The following is a 16,009-nucleotide window of genomic DNA, read 5'->3' on the forward strand; positions in this document are numbered from 1 at the left end:
GGAGGCGCGATTACGGTCTCTTGAGGACTCCCTTCGTCGGGTAGCCCCCGAAGAACTTGACAGGGCCCCAGAAGTGGAATCGCGGTCGGCGATAGCGTCATCTATCACGGTCTCTACCGCCCCCATGTACGAGACAAGTCCTACTATGGAGCAAGCGCAGCAATGGCCCATGCAGCAACCCTTACCCACGCCAATCGACCAGTCAAGCCATAACGAGCAGGATATCTATGATGACCAAGAGCTCATCGTGGACACCGAGGGCCTCCCTCAATTGGACACTATCGAAGCAGACCCAGGCATTGAAGATGCTGTTCACCAGGATGAGACAATCCCGGTCGACAACCACCCAACTGCTCAGTCCTCGGCGACTGAGAACACCACATCGCTCAGTCCATCTGCCTCTACAGAGATTGGCCCAAGCGAGCCTCTTGCCCATGAGGTTGGTATGCTGTCATTGGCCAACTCCAAGGAGTCCAAATATCTCGGCCCTTCTTCGGGCGTACCCTTTGCGCGCCTCATCTTCTCAGCCATACCTCAATCTCAAGGCTTGTCAGTGAGCTGGTCAGCCCCAGAAGGAGGGACAGTGGCGCGGAAACCTTCGCCTGCCCATCATCCCTTTCCACCTCATTGGACGTCTGAAGTCGACTTGCAGCATTTTGCCGACGCATACTTCCAAACTCTCCATCCCCTATACCCATTCCTTGATGAGGATAGTATCTCTGACAACCTAGATTGTCTTTACACAACTCAAAAGGCAGGGTCTATGCAAATGCCTCCTCTAGCAGAGGTTGAAGCCTCGCTATCCCCGTTCCATTCAGTTCAAGTATTTCTTGTTCTCGCGTTGGGTGCTCGAATCTTGGAGTCTCGGCTCTCCGTAGAGTTCTCATCTGAGAGGTATCTCGCCACAGCTATGCAACGGATTGGCACCCTGGCTTTGCATGACAGCATAGAAGGACTACAGATCATGCTGTTGCTAGCCTTGACCAGCTTCTACTTCGAAGAAGGGCCAAACGCATGGTTCCTTGTGATGAACATCATTGCGAGCTGCTTGGACTTGGGCTTCCAAAGACGTGGGGTTGACATGCACCGTCATTCCCCTTTAGCAAAGCCTAGCACTGCTCATATTCGTCTCAACCTGAGGCGAGGCATCTTCTGGTCTGCTTACTCACTAGAGAGAACATTATCAGTCGTCCTTGGACGTCCTTTGACCCTTCGAGACGAGGCTATTGATATAGAGTTTCCTGGCCATGTAGGTCGTCCTGGAGATCATGTAGGGGACTCTGTCGGCAGCAGTGCGTTGACACCAGAGAGCGCTCGCTCTCCGCACCACTCAACAAAACGGGCAAGGGTCATGGTCAACCCGTATGCAGCTGCACAATACTCTTTCAAATTCGACCAAATCACAGCTGAAATCAAGCTGATGATATACCGTGTCGTCAATCTGCCAAACAGGTTTCCATGGCCTACGGACTTCGACACCTGGCAGCCGGATGTCCGCAAGCGCTGCGACGCACTACTTGAAGGGCTCAGAGCTGAGTTTCGTCGGGGCTTTCGGCGAAGTACTTTGGATGGTGTCGTACAAAGTCTCGAGCTGAAGTACCATCACTGCATCATGCTTCTCTACCGTCCGTCACCCGCCATCACCAGGCCAAGTTTCGACTGCTGGAAGATTTGCTACGAAAGCGCCGTCGCCACGATACTGATCAACTCCGAGCTACACCGGTTCTCGAAACTCTCGAACAGTTGGCTGACAGCACATACGGTCTTCGTAAGCGGTATCACTTTTCTTTACTGCTTATGGGTGGTGCCGAAGATCAAGCAAGAGACGTCGCTGGTGGCATTGAAGAGCAACGCAGACGCGTGCAGCAACCTCTTGAAGTACCTTGCCAAGACATGGAGTGTGGCTGCCGATGCTGTGTTGAAGTATGAGAGGCTTGTTTATCTGACGACGGAGTCATGGAAAGCTGCCGCGAACCGACCTCCCAGTGCAGAAGTCGCGGCTGGCCAGTCTCTCGTGTCAATGGCACAGGGACAGGAGACGGAAGCCAGCGAGATCACGTCTGCACCGATCATGGACCCAAACCTCTATACGATGGATGCAAACATGGGAATGGGAGGAGAATTTGAGGCTGACTCATTTTTCAATGAGCTAGGTGATATGAGCTCATGGTTTGACCTCAATTGGCTTTTGGACGCCAGTGCTGGATTCAGCTCTACCGATGATCCAGCAGGTCCAGCGTTATTTTGATTAAGCAATAAGATACCTCCTTTTATTTGTATCTATCTAGACCAATTTCTATCGAAGTGACTCTTTAATAGCTACCGGGCGCTTTTAGTTGCCTAATGCGTCTAATGCTAAGACAATGAAGGCATCTTAGGGGCATCTTTGGGGGGTCAACAACGCCGTCTGCGACCTTCTCGCCAGTGACTTGTTATTTTCCCTTGACGTCAGAAAGAGTGAAGAGATCAATGTCGTTTCTACTTCTATCCCCATTTTCTAGTCGCTCACCGAGGTATGAAATGACGATACTTAACATCAGCGTGCCCTCACCTTCTAACTGGGCGGAAGCACGGCAGAGACCGATGCAGCCGAAAAGTGGGCTCGGGTTTTGCCCGGTCACAATGACGCCACACTCGGGATAGCCCCGAGAGCAGCTGCGCTCAATACCCGAAATTGCAGCTCTTCTTCCATTTGAGCTTGTGTTCAGTGTGCTGGGAGGCGTAGGCGAATAGAGTTCTTTCAGCATTGAGACCGACGATTCCCAAAATGGCGAGCATGCATAAATTTGCGCATGCAGTGAGAAGGGCGAATTCGTCGTCGCCCTTACTTTCAGCTCTGCTCCGCACTCAATGTCGAGCTGCGCCGCGTTGTTTCCAAGCATTCAGTTCCTCAGCTCGTTGTCGACAAAAGCCGCAAGTAGCAGTTCTCTATCAGGAGATTGACCCTCCAGTGATCGCTGGAAATGTCAAACCGAAGAAGCCCGGTGGTAGGTAGCCAAAATAATGAGACAAAATGAATTTTCGGCTAGCTAAAGGTTGGTTCCAGGTTACAAAGACTCCGGTGCCGATATCGCATACAACCTAAGTCTCTCAAGCGAGGTTCAAGTTCTTAGCCCGCATTCGCGACCAGACCCTCTCAAAGATGCCGATTGGTGTTTCCCCGACAACGAAGACGGTATTCTGAGCGCGATTGATAAAGGCGCGACGCATCTGTGGGCGAACACGATTCTCTTCGCCAGCCACCCGCTCCAGACCTCGGCGCGCATCGGGAAACATGAGAAGAAAATCAAGGTTATTGGACAAGGACCTCTAATTGTCGAGAAGTACGATGACAAAGATTTCGTCAACACTCTCCTGCGGCAGCAAGGGAGCTTCACTATGCCGTGGGCCTGCACCATCCACGCCAATAAGGACACGCCTGACTATAAATCATATCCGTATCCGGTGGTTGCAAAGCCTGCACGTGGTCGCGGCAGCCACGGCGTTAAGGTCTGCCAGGATGAGAGCGAATTGAGTTCCCACATCAAGCTCCTGAAGTCCGAGGCAACCAATGCGATCATCGTGGAAGAGTTCCTTGCAGGCGAAGAGGCCACGGTGACAGTCATGCCTCCGACGTTTAACAAGGGATACTGGTCTCTGCCTGTTGTCACCCGATTCAACCACCAAGATGGCATCGCCCCCTACAACGGCACAGTTGCTGTCACTGCAAACTCTAAAGCTGTTGTTGGCTCTGAAGACCCTGCTTATGAGGAAGTTGCCAAGGAGTGTGAGAAGGTCGGGAAGTTGCTTGGTACCACCGCGCCTATCCGCATCGACGTTCGTCGGTTCAAGGCAGGCTCCAAATTTGCGCTGTTCGATGTGAACATGAAGCCGGTAAGTCCATCAGGCCGAAATGGCTGGCTCCATTTGAATCATAAAGCCTAATACAACATTTCTGCGCAGAACATGACTGGGCCAGGCAGACCGGGTCGAGATGAGCAAGCGAGCTTGACACTACTTGCAGCAGCAGCTCTTGGCTGGGACTATAAGGAATTGCTTCGTCAGATTCTGGGCACATCATACACGCTTGAAGCACTTAGAAAGCTTGCGCCTCGTGCCTAAGCTGAATGGGTGGAAACGAAACGATTACTTAGGTAGAATTCGTAGACTTCATGTTCCTTTTTAGTGTGAGCATGCTTCGATCATGATACAAAGTTTCCGTAGACGTGCTGATGTCATCCTAAAGCAAATCATCTCAAGGCGCAAAGCGAATTCCGGCTGAGCTATTTCCCCGTCTAGATTGGGATGATCACTGGACCTTTATTGCAAATATTCTCGGGATGCCACGCTACCACATCTGCCTCATGTTTCAGCCGGTGTTCCCGCAGGACAAGATACAAACCATATCACTCTTTCATCTTGGTAATTCTCAACGCGACCATCATCATTGGTCTGCACCAATATTACGTGCCAGCTATCAGTCCGGTGGCTGATCATGATAAGCGGGACTCAATTTCCTGAGAGTCTTGGCCTCCGGCCATATGCCGGTGCGGGCCGGCGTCAATGCCGGGGTGTGGACGTCCCCATAATGCAGGCCCTGGTGGACCATGCCATGGGCTCAAATTGCTGAACAGGGCCTCTTCAATATCAGGGAAAATGACAAACTGTCCCAACGATCTGATTTCTACCTTTTGCTTTTTATAATCGAAGCAATATAGCGTTTGTTCTGAAAAAAAGCTCTCCATTTTATACGCTATCGTCTATCAACATTCGTTTCAGACTGCCAAGATGACTCTCATTCATATGGGTAAGTGATTATACTCCTTTCCGATTTGCCTATAGTTGTCTGACAAGTCGGCAAGTGCTGTTCAAATTCCGACCGGAGGTTACCAAGGAACACAAGGAGACATTCGTAAGAGAGCTCAAGAAGTTGAAGAACCTATCATGCGTTAAGGACAATCGCCTTATCGTCGGAGGACCATCCGTGACCGACCCGATCGAGCGAAGCAAGGGTTTTGAGTTTGCTCTACTCAGCTACCACGAGAACCGCGCCGCGTTGGACGAATATCAAGCAAGCAAAGAGCATCACTGGTAAGGCAGCGGCTGCTTCTGCGGGATAGATCTGGACTAACGTCGCCATAGGGTCACGCAAACCTACATGTTTCCTTTCAAGGAGGACCTGTGTCGGTTTGATTTCGAGGTTGACGAGGCAGACGAGTACATGTGCGACTTCACCAAGCTGGCGTCAAAACTGACTGGTGGACTTTCCACACCCGAGGAACAGTCTCTATAACGAGGAAGAATACATATAATACAGCGTTGTTTGATTCATTCTATCACTGGCAATGGCATGCTTCTGTTTCCGGTGCTCTTTGGCCTAGTCGCATAATTCCGTGCATTTAATGATGGCTTGGCCACTACACATTAGCCTCCTTCAACATAGCCCCCCCTACATGTATGCTCCCTACCTCACAAGGAGGATGTGGACATGTGCCAACCAACTCCTTGGGTACTACGACTAACGATGCTTCGAACAAGAACAACTCTTATCGAGTCCAGTCCTTCGAAAGAAGATCTGCTTTGGTCAATCAGGGGTCTAATACTAGTTGACATAGTCTGGCCTTCGACCACAAGCCCGGGATGAGACCGCAGATCGGAAGGATCCGAGCCCTTCGGATCCCGGTGTTCGGGCCGTGACCACATCGCATAGCCGGTGCAGCGGACATAAATTGCTCTCTTTTGATCAATTTGAACCGAGATTTCAGATGACCTCCTGCAACCTTGTCCTATCACGGTCCGCAGTTTCGCCGAGATACACATCCTCAACTCAACTCCTTATCTTCTTATCAAACCTACCGCAATATCGTCAACATGCGCATCGGCGTTCTCAAAGGCAATGGCATCGGTCCCGAGATCATGCGTGCCTCGCAGCGTGTCCTCGAGGCCACCGGCATTCCCATTGAATGGGAAGACATCTTGATTGCAGATGAGGCCATCGAAAAGCACGGGCACCCCATACCACCCGAGACGGCGGCTCAGCTCCGATCGGTCGGCGTAACGCTCAAAGCCCCGATCATTACCCACAAACTCGTGGGGCGCATTACCTGTCTTCAGCCTGACGGAACTTCGGCGACCTATCCATCACTGAACAATGCGATCAGGCGGGAGCTGGGTCTCTTCGTAAACCCGCGACCTGTAAAGGGATATGCAGGCGTCTCTGGCCGTTACGAGGAACTCGATTGCATCATCATGAGAGAGGTCACCGAAGATCTCTACTCTGGTATCGAGCATAAGATTGGGGACGACATCGCCGCCGAGGCAATCAAGCTCACCACACGCGCAGCAGCCACGCGCGTTGCACGATACTCATTCGAGTATGCCCGCAGGTACGGCCGTAAGAGAGTGACTTGCCTGCACAAGGCTAATGTGCTCAACTACACGGATGGCCTGTTCCTTCGTTGCTTCCGGGAGGTTAGCAAAGACTACGAGGACATTAAGACCGAGGAGCTCATGATCGACGCTGCCTGCTACCTCATCGTCAAAGACCCGAAGAGGTTCGACGTTGTTCTTGCGGCCAACCAATACGGTGACATTTTTTCAGATTTGGCTGCGGGGCTCGTCGGTTCTTTGGGACTGGCGCCGGGCATGAATGTCAGCGATGACCTCGCTGTCTTTGAGGCGTCTCATGGCGCAGCCCCTGACATTGCTGGCAAGGGCATTGCCAGTCCTCTGGCCTTGGTTTTGAGTGGCGCCCTACTTCTGGAGTCTGTGGACCGTCGGAAAGAGGCAAATGCAGTCAGAGAGGCTGTGCGCGTTGTGGTGGAAGGGCAGAAAGACCTGACACCTGATTTGGGAGGTTCAGGAACGACTGACTCCTTGACTGATGCTGTGGTGAGAGAGGTCAAGAGAATTATGACATGTACATCAGATTCTGCGTACTATACTTACGTTATATGAAGGACGCTAGATGTATCAGAATTGCAATTCTGTTTCAACAGCCTTTCTGTTGTTCTTATTTGTGGAAGCATTGGCACATTGACGATAGATGCGTATCTGACATAGCGTTGATTGCTAGGCCTTTTTATCTCGATGAGAGCATGCGATAAATGATCGCCGGAGAACCAAATAATTACGTAGATACTTAGTGACCAAAGCCTGCCTTGGCTATGATTTAATGAGTGAGTGTACTATGACATGAAGGCGCTGATAGAACGAGAAGTAAAGTCCGTAGAAAGAGGGGAAAGAACGGCTAAACAGGCAGTGAGAAACAGGTCCCCAAATTCGGCACATCGTTGCAGGTCCACATGCCACCAGCCGATAGAATGCATACCAGCAAGACTTGAAGTAGTCGTTTATGAGTGTATATCAGGCGGACTTGGGGCCTGAATCTTCCATGTTCGCATGAGGGGCACCGAACAGGGCGTCCATCTCTTCAATAGGCACTCCCTTAGTCTCACGGATGCACCACCAAGCCCAAAAGCCCATGCATACCATTAGGGCCCCAAAAAAGAAGTATGCTGTAGAACGTTAGACGTCACTCCAAACGCTGAAGATCCTACTTACTTCCGTAACCGATATCAGAGTTCATGTACGGTGTCGAGCGAGACACAACATAAGACCAAAGTCTCTCATCGGCGATAGTGAGGGCCATGCATAGGGACCGGAGATAAAGAGGATAGATCTCAGATGCATAAAGCCATGTGATCCCCTGAAATGCATTAGTGGAAATGCCAAGAGGTGCTATAACGTACTCACCTGCCAAGATGCACAGTAGATTACACCGTAGAGGTAGACACAAACCATGGCCAGATAACCCCATCCAGACATGGTCGTTCTGCCGGCTGCTACGGCTGCTTCAGGGTCGTTCTTCATGACATAACTTCCCAGGTATAGCTATTTAAGGATTAGACAGTGAATCTCACTCAAGATATAATGGATGTTTCTCACCATAGGCACCGCACCCACAAAGGCACCCCAGATAAGCCCCTTACGTCGACCAAAGTGATCGGCAACCCAAAATGAGAAGATTACCATTCCAAGCGTTTTTGCAACACCATAGAATCCAGTGGCAAAGAGCTTCAGGTCCGTTGATTGTATTCCAAGAGTTTGGAAAATGCGCGGTGAATAGTAACTACAATGCCAATGGTTAGCTATAGATCTTGATTCCCTGAGAAGAACAAGGGTCCATACGTGATGATGTTGACTCCAGTCATATTCTGACACCTGAAAACATATTTTAGTAAGATGCTTTTACAGATGACCCTGCAGAGCCTACATCATCAAGCAAAGGCCAATGGCCAGGCGATTGCGGATTCCCTTCTTTGTGAGGTCCTTGAGCTTGCCCTTGAGGCCGGGGTGCTTTGCAGCTAGGTGTGCCTCGAATTCGACTGCGAGTCGAATCTCACGTATCTCATGGGCCACATAAGGATGGTCAATTGAGAGTTGTCGGATGTCAGTTAGGATTCGTTCAGCTTGGTCCCACCTGTCCTTTCCGCAAAGCCAACGAGGAGACTCAGGACAGAAAGGAAGGACCACCAAAAGGATTGCACCGGGCAATAGTTGGAGTCCCAGAGGAACCATCCACTGGGTGCTTGCTGCAAATGTCTCGTCAGTCGCTTGAGTTTCCTAGTCATGAGACAGAGACTCACTATCAGGACTGATAGTCTTATTGACGGCATAGTTGACCCAGAACCCGAGCATTTGCGCGCCCTGGGACCCAATCTCATAGAAACCTACGAGCTTTCCACGGATGGTGGGGGGCGCAACTTCGGCAATGTATCTGTCAAGGACGTCAATGAATCTAGTGTACTGTTTCGGTGCGACGTCGGTCAAGCAAGACTTACACTGGGATGACAGGAGCTGAAGCACCTATGCCTAGACCCGCGATACATCTTCCGGCCATGACGAGGGCTACAATGCCGCGAGAGCCTGTCTGAATTGAAGCACCTGCAAGGAATATAATCTTGGCAATTGTGATGCACCATTTGCGACCCCAACGCTCTGATATGGGGTACGAAGCCAGCGCACCGAGAAACATAAGCCCAACATGCAGGTGTCAATGTTAGAATGGTTACTGGAGACAACGCAGTCACTGCAAAGGCAATTGCTTCGGAATGCGGCATTTACACGGACGGCATCGTGATGGAGGGCCCCGACTTTCGCCGACTTTCCGATGCCGAGATGGACAACATGCTTCCAAACCTCCAGGTCCTGGCACGGTCTTCCCCTGAAGATAAGAGGATCCTGGTATCGAAGCTGAAAGCCTTAGGTGAGACTGTGGCTGTCACAGGCGATGGCACGAACGACGCTCCGGCTCTCAAGGCTGCTGATATTGGATTCTCGATGGGTGTATCTGGCACCGAAGTTGCTAAGGAAGCGTCTTCTATCATCCTCATGGACGACAATTTCACATCGATCATCACCGCTCTCAAGTGGGGTCGGGCGGTCAATGATGCGGTTCAAAAGTTCTTACAGGTGGGTGTTGCCATTGGGTTCATCGTTGGGATTGTGCTCTAACGGGTTTCTGCTGGCAGTTTCAAATCACGGTCAACATCACAGCCGTGTTGCTGGCATTTGTTACAGCTGCTTACGATGCAGAGATGAAGCCTGTTCTAACGGCGGTGCAGCTACTCTGGGTTAACTTAATCATGGACACCTTTGCAGCGTTAGCACTAGCTACCGACCCTCCAACCGAGAAGATTTTGGATCGTCCTCCGCAGGGCAAGAAGAAGGCATTGATTACAACTAATGTAAGTTACTCCACGAGTCCAAGGCCTACAAAGTTTTAGTTTGCCCGTTTTTACGTCGCTGACAGATACTGTTCATAGATGTGGAAGATGATCATTGGGCAGTCTATCTACCAATTGATAGTGGCACTTGTTCTCTACTTTAGCGGAGGCGCCATTCTCAACTACGACCTGAATGATCCCGATAAGAAACTTGAGTTGGAGACAATCGTCTTCAACACCTTCGTATGGATGCAAATCTTCAACGAATTCAACAATCGGCGACTCGACAATAAGTTCAATATCTTTGAAGGCGTTCACCGAAACCTGTTTTTTATTGTGATCAACTGCATCATGGTTGGACTGCAGCTCGCGATTATTTTCATCGGGTCCAGAGCTTTCCAGATTTCCCCTGGCGGTCTTGACGGTACACAATGGGGTATCTCAATTGTCGTTTCGGCGCTCTGCCTGCCCTGGGCCATTCTCGTTCGCCTCTTCCCCGATGCTTGGTTCGCTGCCATTGCAGAACTCGTTGGCAGGCCATTCCTGACGTGTTACTTTATGTTGAGCACGGGTATTACTTCTCTAATAGGAGCATTTATAAGAAAGAGGGAGGAAGATGCTGAATCAGGCCGTCCGCCAATGGTGGTTGTCTCGAATGACCATGGTATCAGGGACCAAGAGAAGATCTGAGCGAAAGGTATCCGGCCACCATTGTTCACCATGGAAAGCTTCAATTGTATCACGTTATCATGGATGTTAAACGCGTTATAGTAGTTCTTTTGTTGTTTTCATTCCGCAGAGGTGCGGCTTTTGATCAATTGGTGTTTGACCGTACACGGGGGCATAAGAGACGAATTCTAGCATAACCAGCTTCTACAAATCCAACACGCAAACATACATAGAAGAAGATGAATTACATAAAATAAGATGAATTTCCCTTTGATAAGTCTGGGATTTTCCTTCCCATCCTTTTCATTGGCAGTGTGACTCACCCCTTGCGTAGTACTTTGCGGGGATGCGCGGTGATCTACATTTGGCCCGGACCCCAAGCGGCATTCAACCCCGATGCTTGTGTCACAGATATCGCTGATAGGCTGCGTCCAGTAGGCAACGCCTGTGTAAAGTGCATCATTATTCGCGACGGAGAACAAATCCGATAAGGCCATCAGGGATAACGGGCTTCAGAACCGCGCAACAAGCATCGTACCGCATTTACAAGCCAGTACGGCTAAATCTTCTGTCACAAGGAGTGAATAAATATCGAGACGCCTTTCAAATTTAGGACATGCGATGTCCTTTCAAATTCGTTTCATTCGTGATCAAGAACAAAATCCAACCTTTCACGCCTTCTCAGTGTTCATCTTGACTTCAAATCATCTTTCTAGTGCCAGCTATCAACCAAAATGGCCATCGACGAGGTCCTTCCTCCTATGCCCCAATTTGCGAGCAGCATTGCTGGCAAGCCTGAAATTGCCCCTTGGGATAAGCCTCACCCAACCAAAGAAGACTTGAATTGGACAGAACTACGCACGCTTGACCTGTCTCTCCTCGACGGCACCCCTAACCAGCAGGCGGAGCTTGTTGAGACGACACGCCTCGCCATCCAGAAAGACGGATTCCTGTTCGTCAAAAACTTCGGAATGACCGAAGAGCAGCTCGATCGCCACTTCGCGCTCGCGCAGTACATCTTCTTTCATGGAGGTATCAGCGAAGAAGAGAAGGAGAAATTCATGTGGGATCTCTCCAAAGGCACATTTAAGGGCTACAAGCCCAGAGTAGGATGGGGCGAAAAGGAGGGCCAACGCGATCAAATCGAGCATTTCAATTGGTACCAGTCACACTTCGACGGGTTGCCCGATTCCGTCCCCTCCAACATGCTCCCTTTCATGGACGAGATCCAGGGTTTTGCCGACGTGAGCCTTCCCAAACTTATTCTGATTGCCTGACCACATCGCTCACTTTTGTATCAGCATATGACCAACCAAGTTAATCGCCGCTTGCTAGTGCTGTTGTCGCGTATTCTCGGCATGCCCGACAACTTTCTCTGGGAAAAGGTTTCGGCGCGGGGATCAGCGGGCGATAGTCTTCCAGGAACATCGTATCACCGCCACATGGTGTACCATAAGTGGGATCCTGAGGAGTACGACAAGTCTTCCTTGATCATGCACGGGCACACCGACTTCGGTACCCTTACTCTGCTACCCAGTCAACCTGTCAGTTGCCTTCAGATGTTGAACGCTGAAAATGAGTGGCGCTGGGTAGGCTATGAACCTGGTAGACTACTCGTGAATCTGGGCGATGCGCTAGATGTCATCTCGGGTGGCCAGTTCAAGGCCACCAGACATAAGGGTATCTCGACCTTTTCAGTATTAGTTTTTCACCTTCCGGCCTCAAATCTCGCTTGGTCTGATTTCCATTTAGTTACTAAACCTCCACGCGATCAAATGAACGCAAATCGCATTGGCCTCATCATGTTCAACCATGCTTGGGCAGACATGCGTATGGAACCAATGATGGACACCCCGCTGCTCAGAGAAAGAGGTCTGAACAAGAACTCGGACGTTTTTGGTGCTTGTAGTCGGCGTCTCGACGAGGGTCTTGAAGTCCCAACGTATCAAGAATGGAAGACAGTCCGATCACAGGGTGCACAGGCGAAACCGGAGAAGATCGTTGACATCGACGGCGTCAAGTATAAGGAGCAGATGTTCAACGGGACTAAGCTCCTCATGGTCATTTAGGATACGACACTCCAGAGATAACGGGGAAACGCATAACAAACAATTATCGTGGACATTGTAAATCAGACAGAACAGGTATTGGAGATTAGTAACTCGCAGTTCCTCAGACCAGGCCTAAACGAGTCACAAGAAGAGTTGGTCAAAGGTGCGTCTTGGATGACGCTCTAGTACCCGGATAGAGTACTTGATCAAGCGCTATGAGCCATATTATCGTTCGCTTTCGCCTTGATAATAGTTGCGATCATATCTGCCGTGGTATCTGTCGCCATCTCTGTTCTTTTTATCATCCAATCGACTTCGCATAATTTAGTAAATACACGACTCCCTTTTGACCCGAAAATCAGAAGCACTGGACGACAAGTGACTCGCTCAACAAGAAGGACGAATGACTTGATGAAGTTGCAAAAGCATATCATTCGAATCGACCCCGCTTTTACCACACTGTCAACACATCGAACATGTCTCTCCCAGTCCCGGTGCGGAGGAAATGTTCTTGAGCAGGCAAAAGGATTCCTTGCCTGCATCTGTAGAACGCTCGTAGCAGAGGGTACTAAACCGCTCAATTGGAAATTTATTCCCAACCGTGGTCCTCGCCGACAACACGATGTAACAGGGAGAGTTCCCCGCCTTCCATGGCAGGGGGCGGTGTTGAATGCCGGCCGGAGCCAGTCCGATAATACGATGCCGACCCGGAGATAAGGGGAATGGATGTGGGTGCATACGTTGGGGCTCATAGGCCTCCGATTGATTTGTATCGAAACGAATTCACCTCTAAGCGGCTAATTATCACTATTTATTCGGCCCTCATCGTGTCATCGCAGCTCGATTCCTCAAGCAAGAAAATGTTGCCATTGAGTGAGAGTTTGTTGACGTTTCTGATCGCAGCCACGCTTTCGCTAGACAGTCCTCTCAATTCCATGGTCAAACGTATGTATTTTTGCCGACTTCGACGCCAAGAACGTTCATATTAACAAGAGATTCTTCATAGTGTCGTGCGGATTAGCTATCGAGCCACTCCCAGCCGGGTCCTGGGACACACATCTTCACACCTTTGACCCGGTCAAACATCCCTACGAGCCCGACTCGCCCTATTTTCCACCAGCATCCAGCGTTCAGTCAGCTCTAGCTCGTCTGCCAGCCGACAACTATGTCTTCGTGATGGCAATGCCCGAAGGCACGCGGCCGGAAAATGTGCTCGAGAGCGTTGCCTACGTCAATTCAACACTTACATCCGACGGCCGCAAACGACAGTCACGAGCAACCGTCGTACTTGACTTTTCCACCATTGACCACACGCAATTGTCCGCGCTACACTCACAAGGCGTGCGATCAGTGCGTATTCACACGCAAGGCGCCGTGACCAAAGGCCTTGAGGGCGACGAGGCGCTGAAGGTGTACATAGAGACGGTGGCCCGACAGATCGCGCCGCTGGGGTGGACCTTGGATGGACAGCTCAAGACGGAGCAGTGGGTCAAGTTCGCGCCGTTTATGAAACAATTGCACTCTGAGACCGGCATCGAGTTCGTCGGCGATCACCATTTCTACCTCACTGCCGCCGACTACGCCTCGGAAAAGTACGCGGCCATCATCGACCTCATTGAGAGTGGAGCCGCGTGGACTAAGATATCCGGGCTAACACAGCGGGTTGGGGCTGACCAGGACCTGAGAAACATGCGGCTGGTATCGTTGGGTCTGGCGAGTGCGGCGGGGGGTCGTAGGGCTGTCTATGGCAGTGACTGGCCGCACGTCGTATCAGGTGGGGGATCAAGCGAGGTTGTAGCATTTGATGAAAAGGCGGAGGCAGCACAGTACAGACAGTGGTTTGGCGAGGAATTGTTCCGCAAGATTATGGTTGACAATCCAGCCAGACTGTATGCCTGACCAAGTTGGTTCCATGTTTTCGGACCGCCTCCGAAAGAAGTCGGAATGCGGCCGAAGCCGAATCATGGGATCGGAGGTTCCGAGGTGCGGGGGATCCGGGGAAAGTTTGGGGTTCCCACGATTCGGGTACATGGCGCATCATGTGAGAAGGCCGTAGCAAGTTAATCACACCAAATGAACACTCAGATGTCTGCTTCACTCGTTTGGACAAAAAAAATACATAACCCATCAATTCCAAGCGTGCGCTTCTCTATGACCATCGACTCACCACACCAAAAGTCTTGTGATGCCACAGTCTACTCCCAACTCCAACACCGAGACGACTCATAACGCCCCACAATGCAATAATGCGGCGCGAGACCGTTTAGACCAGCACCGCGATAGCAGCAATGGCAAATCTAAGATCCGGTACGGCGCGTCATGCACTAGCTGCAGACGGAGGAAACAGCGCTGCGATGGTCATACTCCCAGGTGTGCACGATGCCAAAGGCTGAAGGAGAAATGCATCTATGAGAAGTAAGGCAACTGGAGGTTCATGAATGCTCCTATTCCATCACCCAAAGATTTTGAGTTACATCTTAGCTGATTCAAGGTAACTTAGTAACGCCCGCAATCTGGTCCCGTCACAGTCGGTGCCTTTACTGCTGCAAACATTCCACTTCCTACAAACCCTTACAGATCCGACTGCTGGTCCGCCAGACTTCATGATTCGGCAGCTCATCCGACAGTACCTCGAGAACACACCTCTACCGAACTTCGCTACAGATGACATGAAAGCGACGCCATCAGGTGGTACTTGGGAGGCACTGGCTTCGAGCCAAAGGGCTGATGGATGGGACAACAATGCTGTTGGTGGGCGGAAGAGTTTGAGAGATAACGAGAGTGAGGATGAGGGCAATGGTGGCGTATCTGCCTTGAATGAGCTACTAATGCATATGAGTCTTGCAGATGATGGCCAAGTGAGTTGCCACCTTGAGAGTGGAGCATGCTCGCCAAATAACGCGAGACGTTGACAAACCTGACAGATGGGGCATTTTGGTGTTTCCTCCTTGTTCTGGGAAGCACCTCCTGATGTCGTCATCGGGCGGCTAAAGCAACACGCACGAATAGACGCCGAAGCAGGCGGTTCATTGGGATCAGGCGGCATGACGAGACAACCCTACGCGATGCTGAATTTGGATGATGTGACCGTTAACTGCGACGATGAGGATGGTCATCAAGATGAAACACGTGAGGTTGGGTCCCTTAAAGTCGACGCAGCAATGACCCGCACATGGGAGATGTTGGCATGGGACAAGCTGGGACTGGAAAGAGGCCGAGAGGTGTCTCAGGCAATAAAGCAACTGCTCGAGACCTACTTCTGCTGGCAACATGCATCTGATTGCATCATCTACCGGCCCGCTTTCATGCGGGATATGGCGCTAGGAGGACAATATTTCAACGAGTTCTTGTTGCAGGTCATCTGTGCTTGCAGCATCCGGCAATGTTTCACAGTTAGCCAGGCCTGCTCAGGGTCTATTTCAACTGGTAACAGGGATGCTATGGAGGCAGGATATCTATCGCAAGCCAAAACACTCTTATCCGTCGAGCTAGACCGACCGTCATCCATACCTACGATACAGGGTCTGCTTCTCCTTGGCCAGCGAGACTGCGCACACGGAAATTTGTCTCAGGGGTGGATGT

The 16,009-nt window shown here is 50.8% G+C and overlaps 8 protein-coding genes across 8 annotated transcripts; 6 read left to right on the top strand and 2 right to left on the bottom strand.

Moving 5' to 3' along the window:
- Window positions 1-124: 124 nt before the first annotated feature.
- On the top strand, window positions 125-4,101 carry COL26b_007978 (uncharacterized protein; the record flags this gene model as incomplete). The annotated part of the gene is made up of 3 exons (XM_053180756.1): window positions 125-2,153; window positions 3,047-3,873; window positions 3,943-4,101. 3 exons carry the CDS (start codon window positions 125-127, stop codon window positions 4,099-4,101), a joined length of 3,015 nt encoding a protein of 1,004 aa, XP_053035278.1.
- Window positions 4,102-4,767: 666 nt separating this feature from the next.
- Window positions 4,768-5,272, top strand: COL26b_007979 (uncharacterized protein; the record flags this gene model as incomplete). Its single annotated transcript, XM_053180757.1, has 3 exons — window positions 4,768-4,786; window positions 4,842-5,070; window positions 5,122-5,272. The coding sequence occupies 3 exons, from the start codon at window positions 4,768-4,770 to the stop codon at window positions 5,270-5,272; spliced, it is 399 nt and encodes a 132-aa protein (XP_053035279.1).
- A 578-nt stretch (window positions 5,273-5,850) lies between these two features.
- Window positions 5,851-6,936, top strand: COL26b_007980 (uncharacterized protein; the record flags this gene model as incomplete). Its single annotated transcript, XM_053180758.1, has 1 exon — window positions 5,851-6,936. One exon carries the CDS (start codon window positions 5,851-5,853, stop codon window positions 6,934-6,936), a length of 1,086 nt encoding a protein of 361 aa, XP_053035280.1.
- A 408-nt stretch (window positions 6,937-7,344) lies between these two features.
- On the bottom strand, window positions 7,345-7,806 carry COL26b_007981 (uncharacterized protein; the record flags this gene model as incomplete). Its single annotated transcript, XM_053180759.1, has 3 exons — window positions 7,345-7,496; window positions 7,543-7,687; window positions 7,735-7,806. 3 exons carry the CDS (start codon window positions 7,804-7,806, stop codon window positions 7,345-7,347), a joined length of 369 nt encoding a protein of 122 aa, XP_053035281.1.
- Window positions 7,807-8,250: 444 nt separating this feature from the next.
- On the bottom strand, window positions 8,251-8,881 carry COL26b_007982 (uncharacterized protein; the record flags this gene model as incomplete). Its single annotated transcript, XM_053180760.1, has 3 exons — window positions 8,251-8,366; window positions 8,628-8,779; window positions 8,823-8,881. 3 exons carry the CDS (start codon window positions 8,879-8,881, stop codon window positions 8,251-8,253), a joined length of 327 nt encoding a protein of 108 aa, XP_053035282.1.
- A 164-nt stretch (window positions 8,882-9,045) lies between these two features.
- COL26b_007983 (uncharacterized protein) lies at window positions 9,046-10,397 on the top strand (the record flags this gene model as incomplete). The annotated part of the gene is made up of 3 exons (XM_053180761.1): window positions 9,046-9,453; window positions 9,606-9,728; window positions 9,807-10,397. 3 exons carry the CDS (start codon window positions 9,046-9,048, stop codon window positions 10,395-10,397), a joined length of 1,122 nt encoding a protein of 373 aa, XP_053035283.1.
- A 713-nt stretch (window positions 10,398-11,110) lies between these two features.
- Window positions 11,111-12,445, top strand: COL26b_007984 (uncharacterized protein; the record flags this gene model as incomplete). The annotated part of the gene is made up of 3 exons (XM_053180762.1): window positions 11,111-11,620; window positions 11,678-12,056; window positions 12,129-12,445. 3 exons carry the CDS (start codon window positions 11,111-11,113, stop codon window positions 12,443-12,445), a joined length of 1,206 nt encoding a protein of 401 aa, XP_053035284.1.
- A 1,158-nt stretch (window positions 12,446-13,603) lies between these two features.
- COL26b_007985 (uncharacterized protein) lies at window positions 13,604-14,326 on the top strand (the record flags this gene model as incomplete). Its single annotated transcript, XM_053180763.1, has 1 exon — window positions 13,604-14,326. The coding sequence occupies one exon, from the start codon at window positions 13,604-13,606 to the stop codon at window positions 14,324-14,326; it is 723 nt and encodes a 240-aa protein (XP_053035285.1).
- Window positions 14,327-16,009: the final 1,683 nt, after the last annotated feature.

This window comes from Colletotrichum chrysophilum (genome assembly GCF_026319265.1).
Source record: "Colletotrichum chrysophilum strain AFK26 chromosome Unknown scaffold_67, whole genome shotgun sequence".
NCBI classification, from domain to species: domain Eukaryota; kingdom Fungi; phylum Ascomycota; class Sordariomycetes; order Glomerellales; family Glomerellaceae; genus Colletotrichum; species Colletotrichum chrysophilum.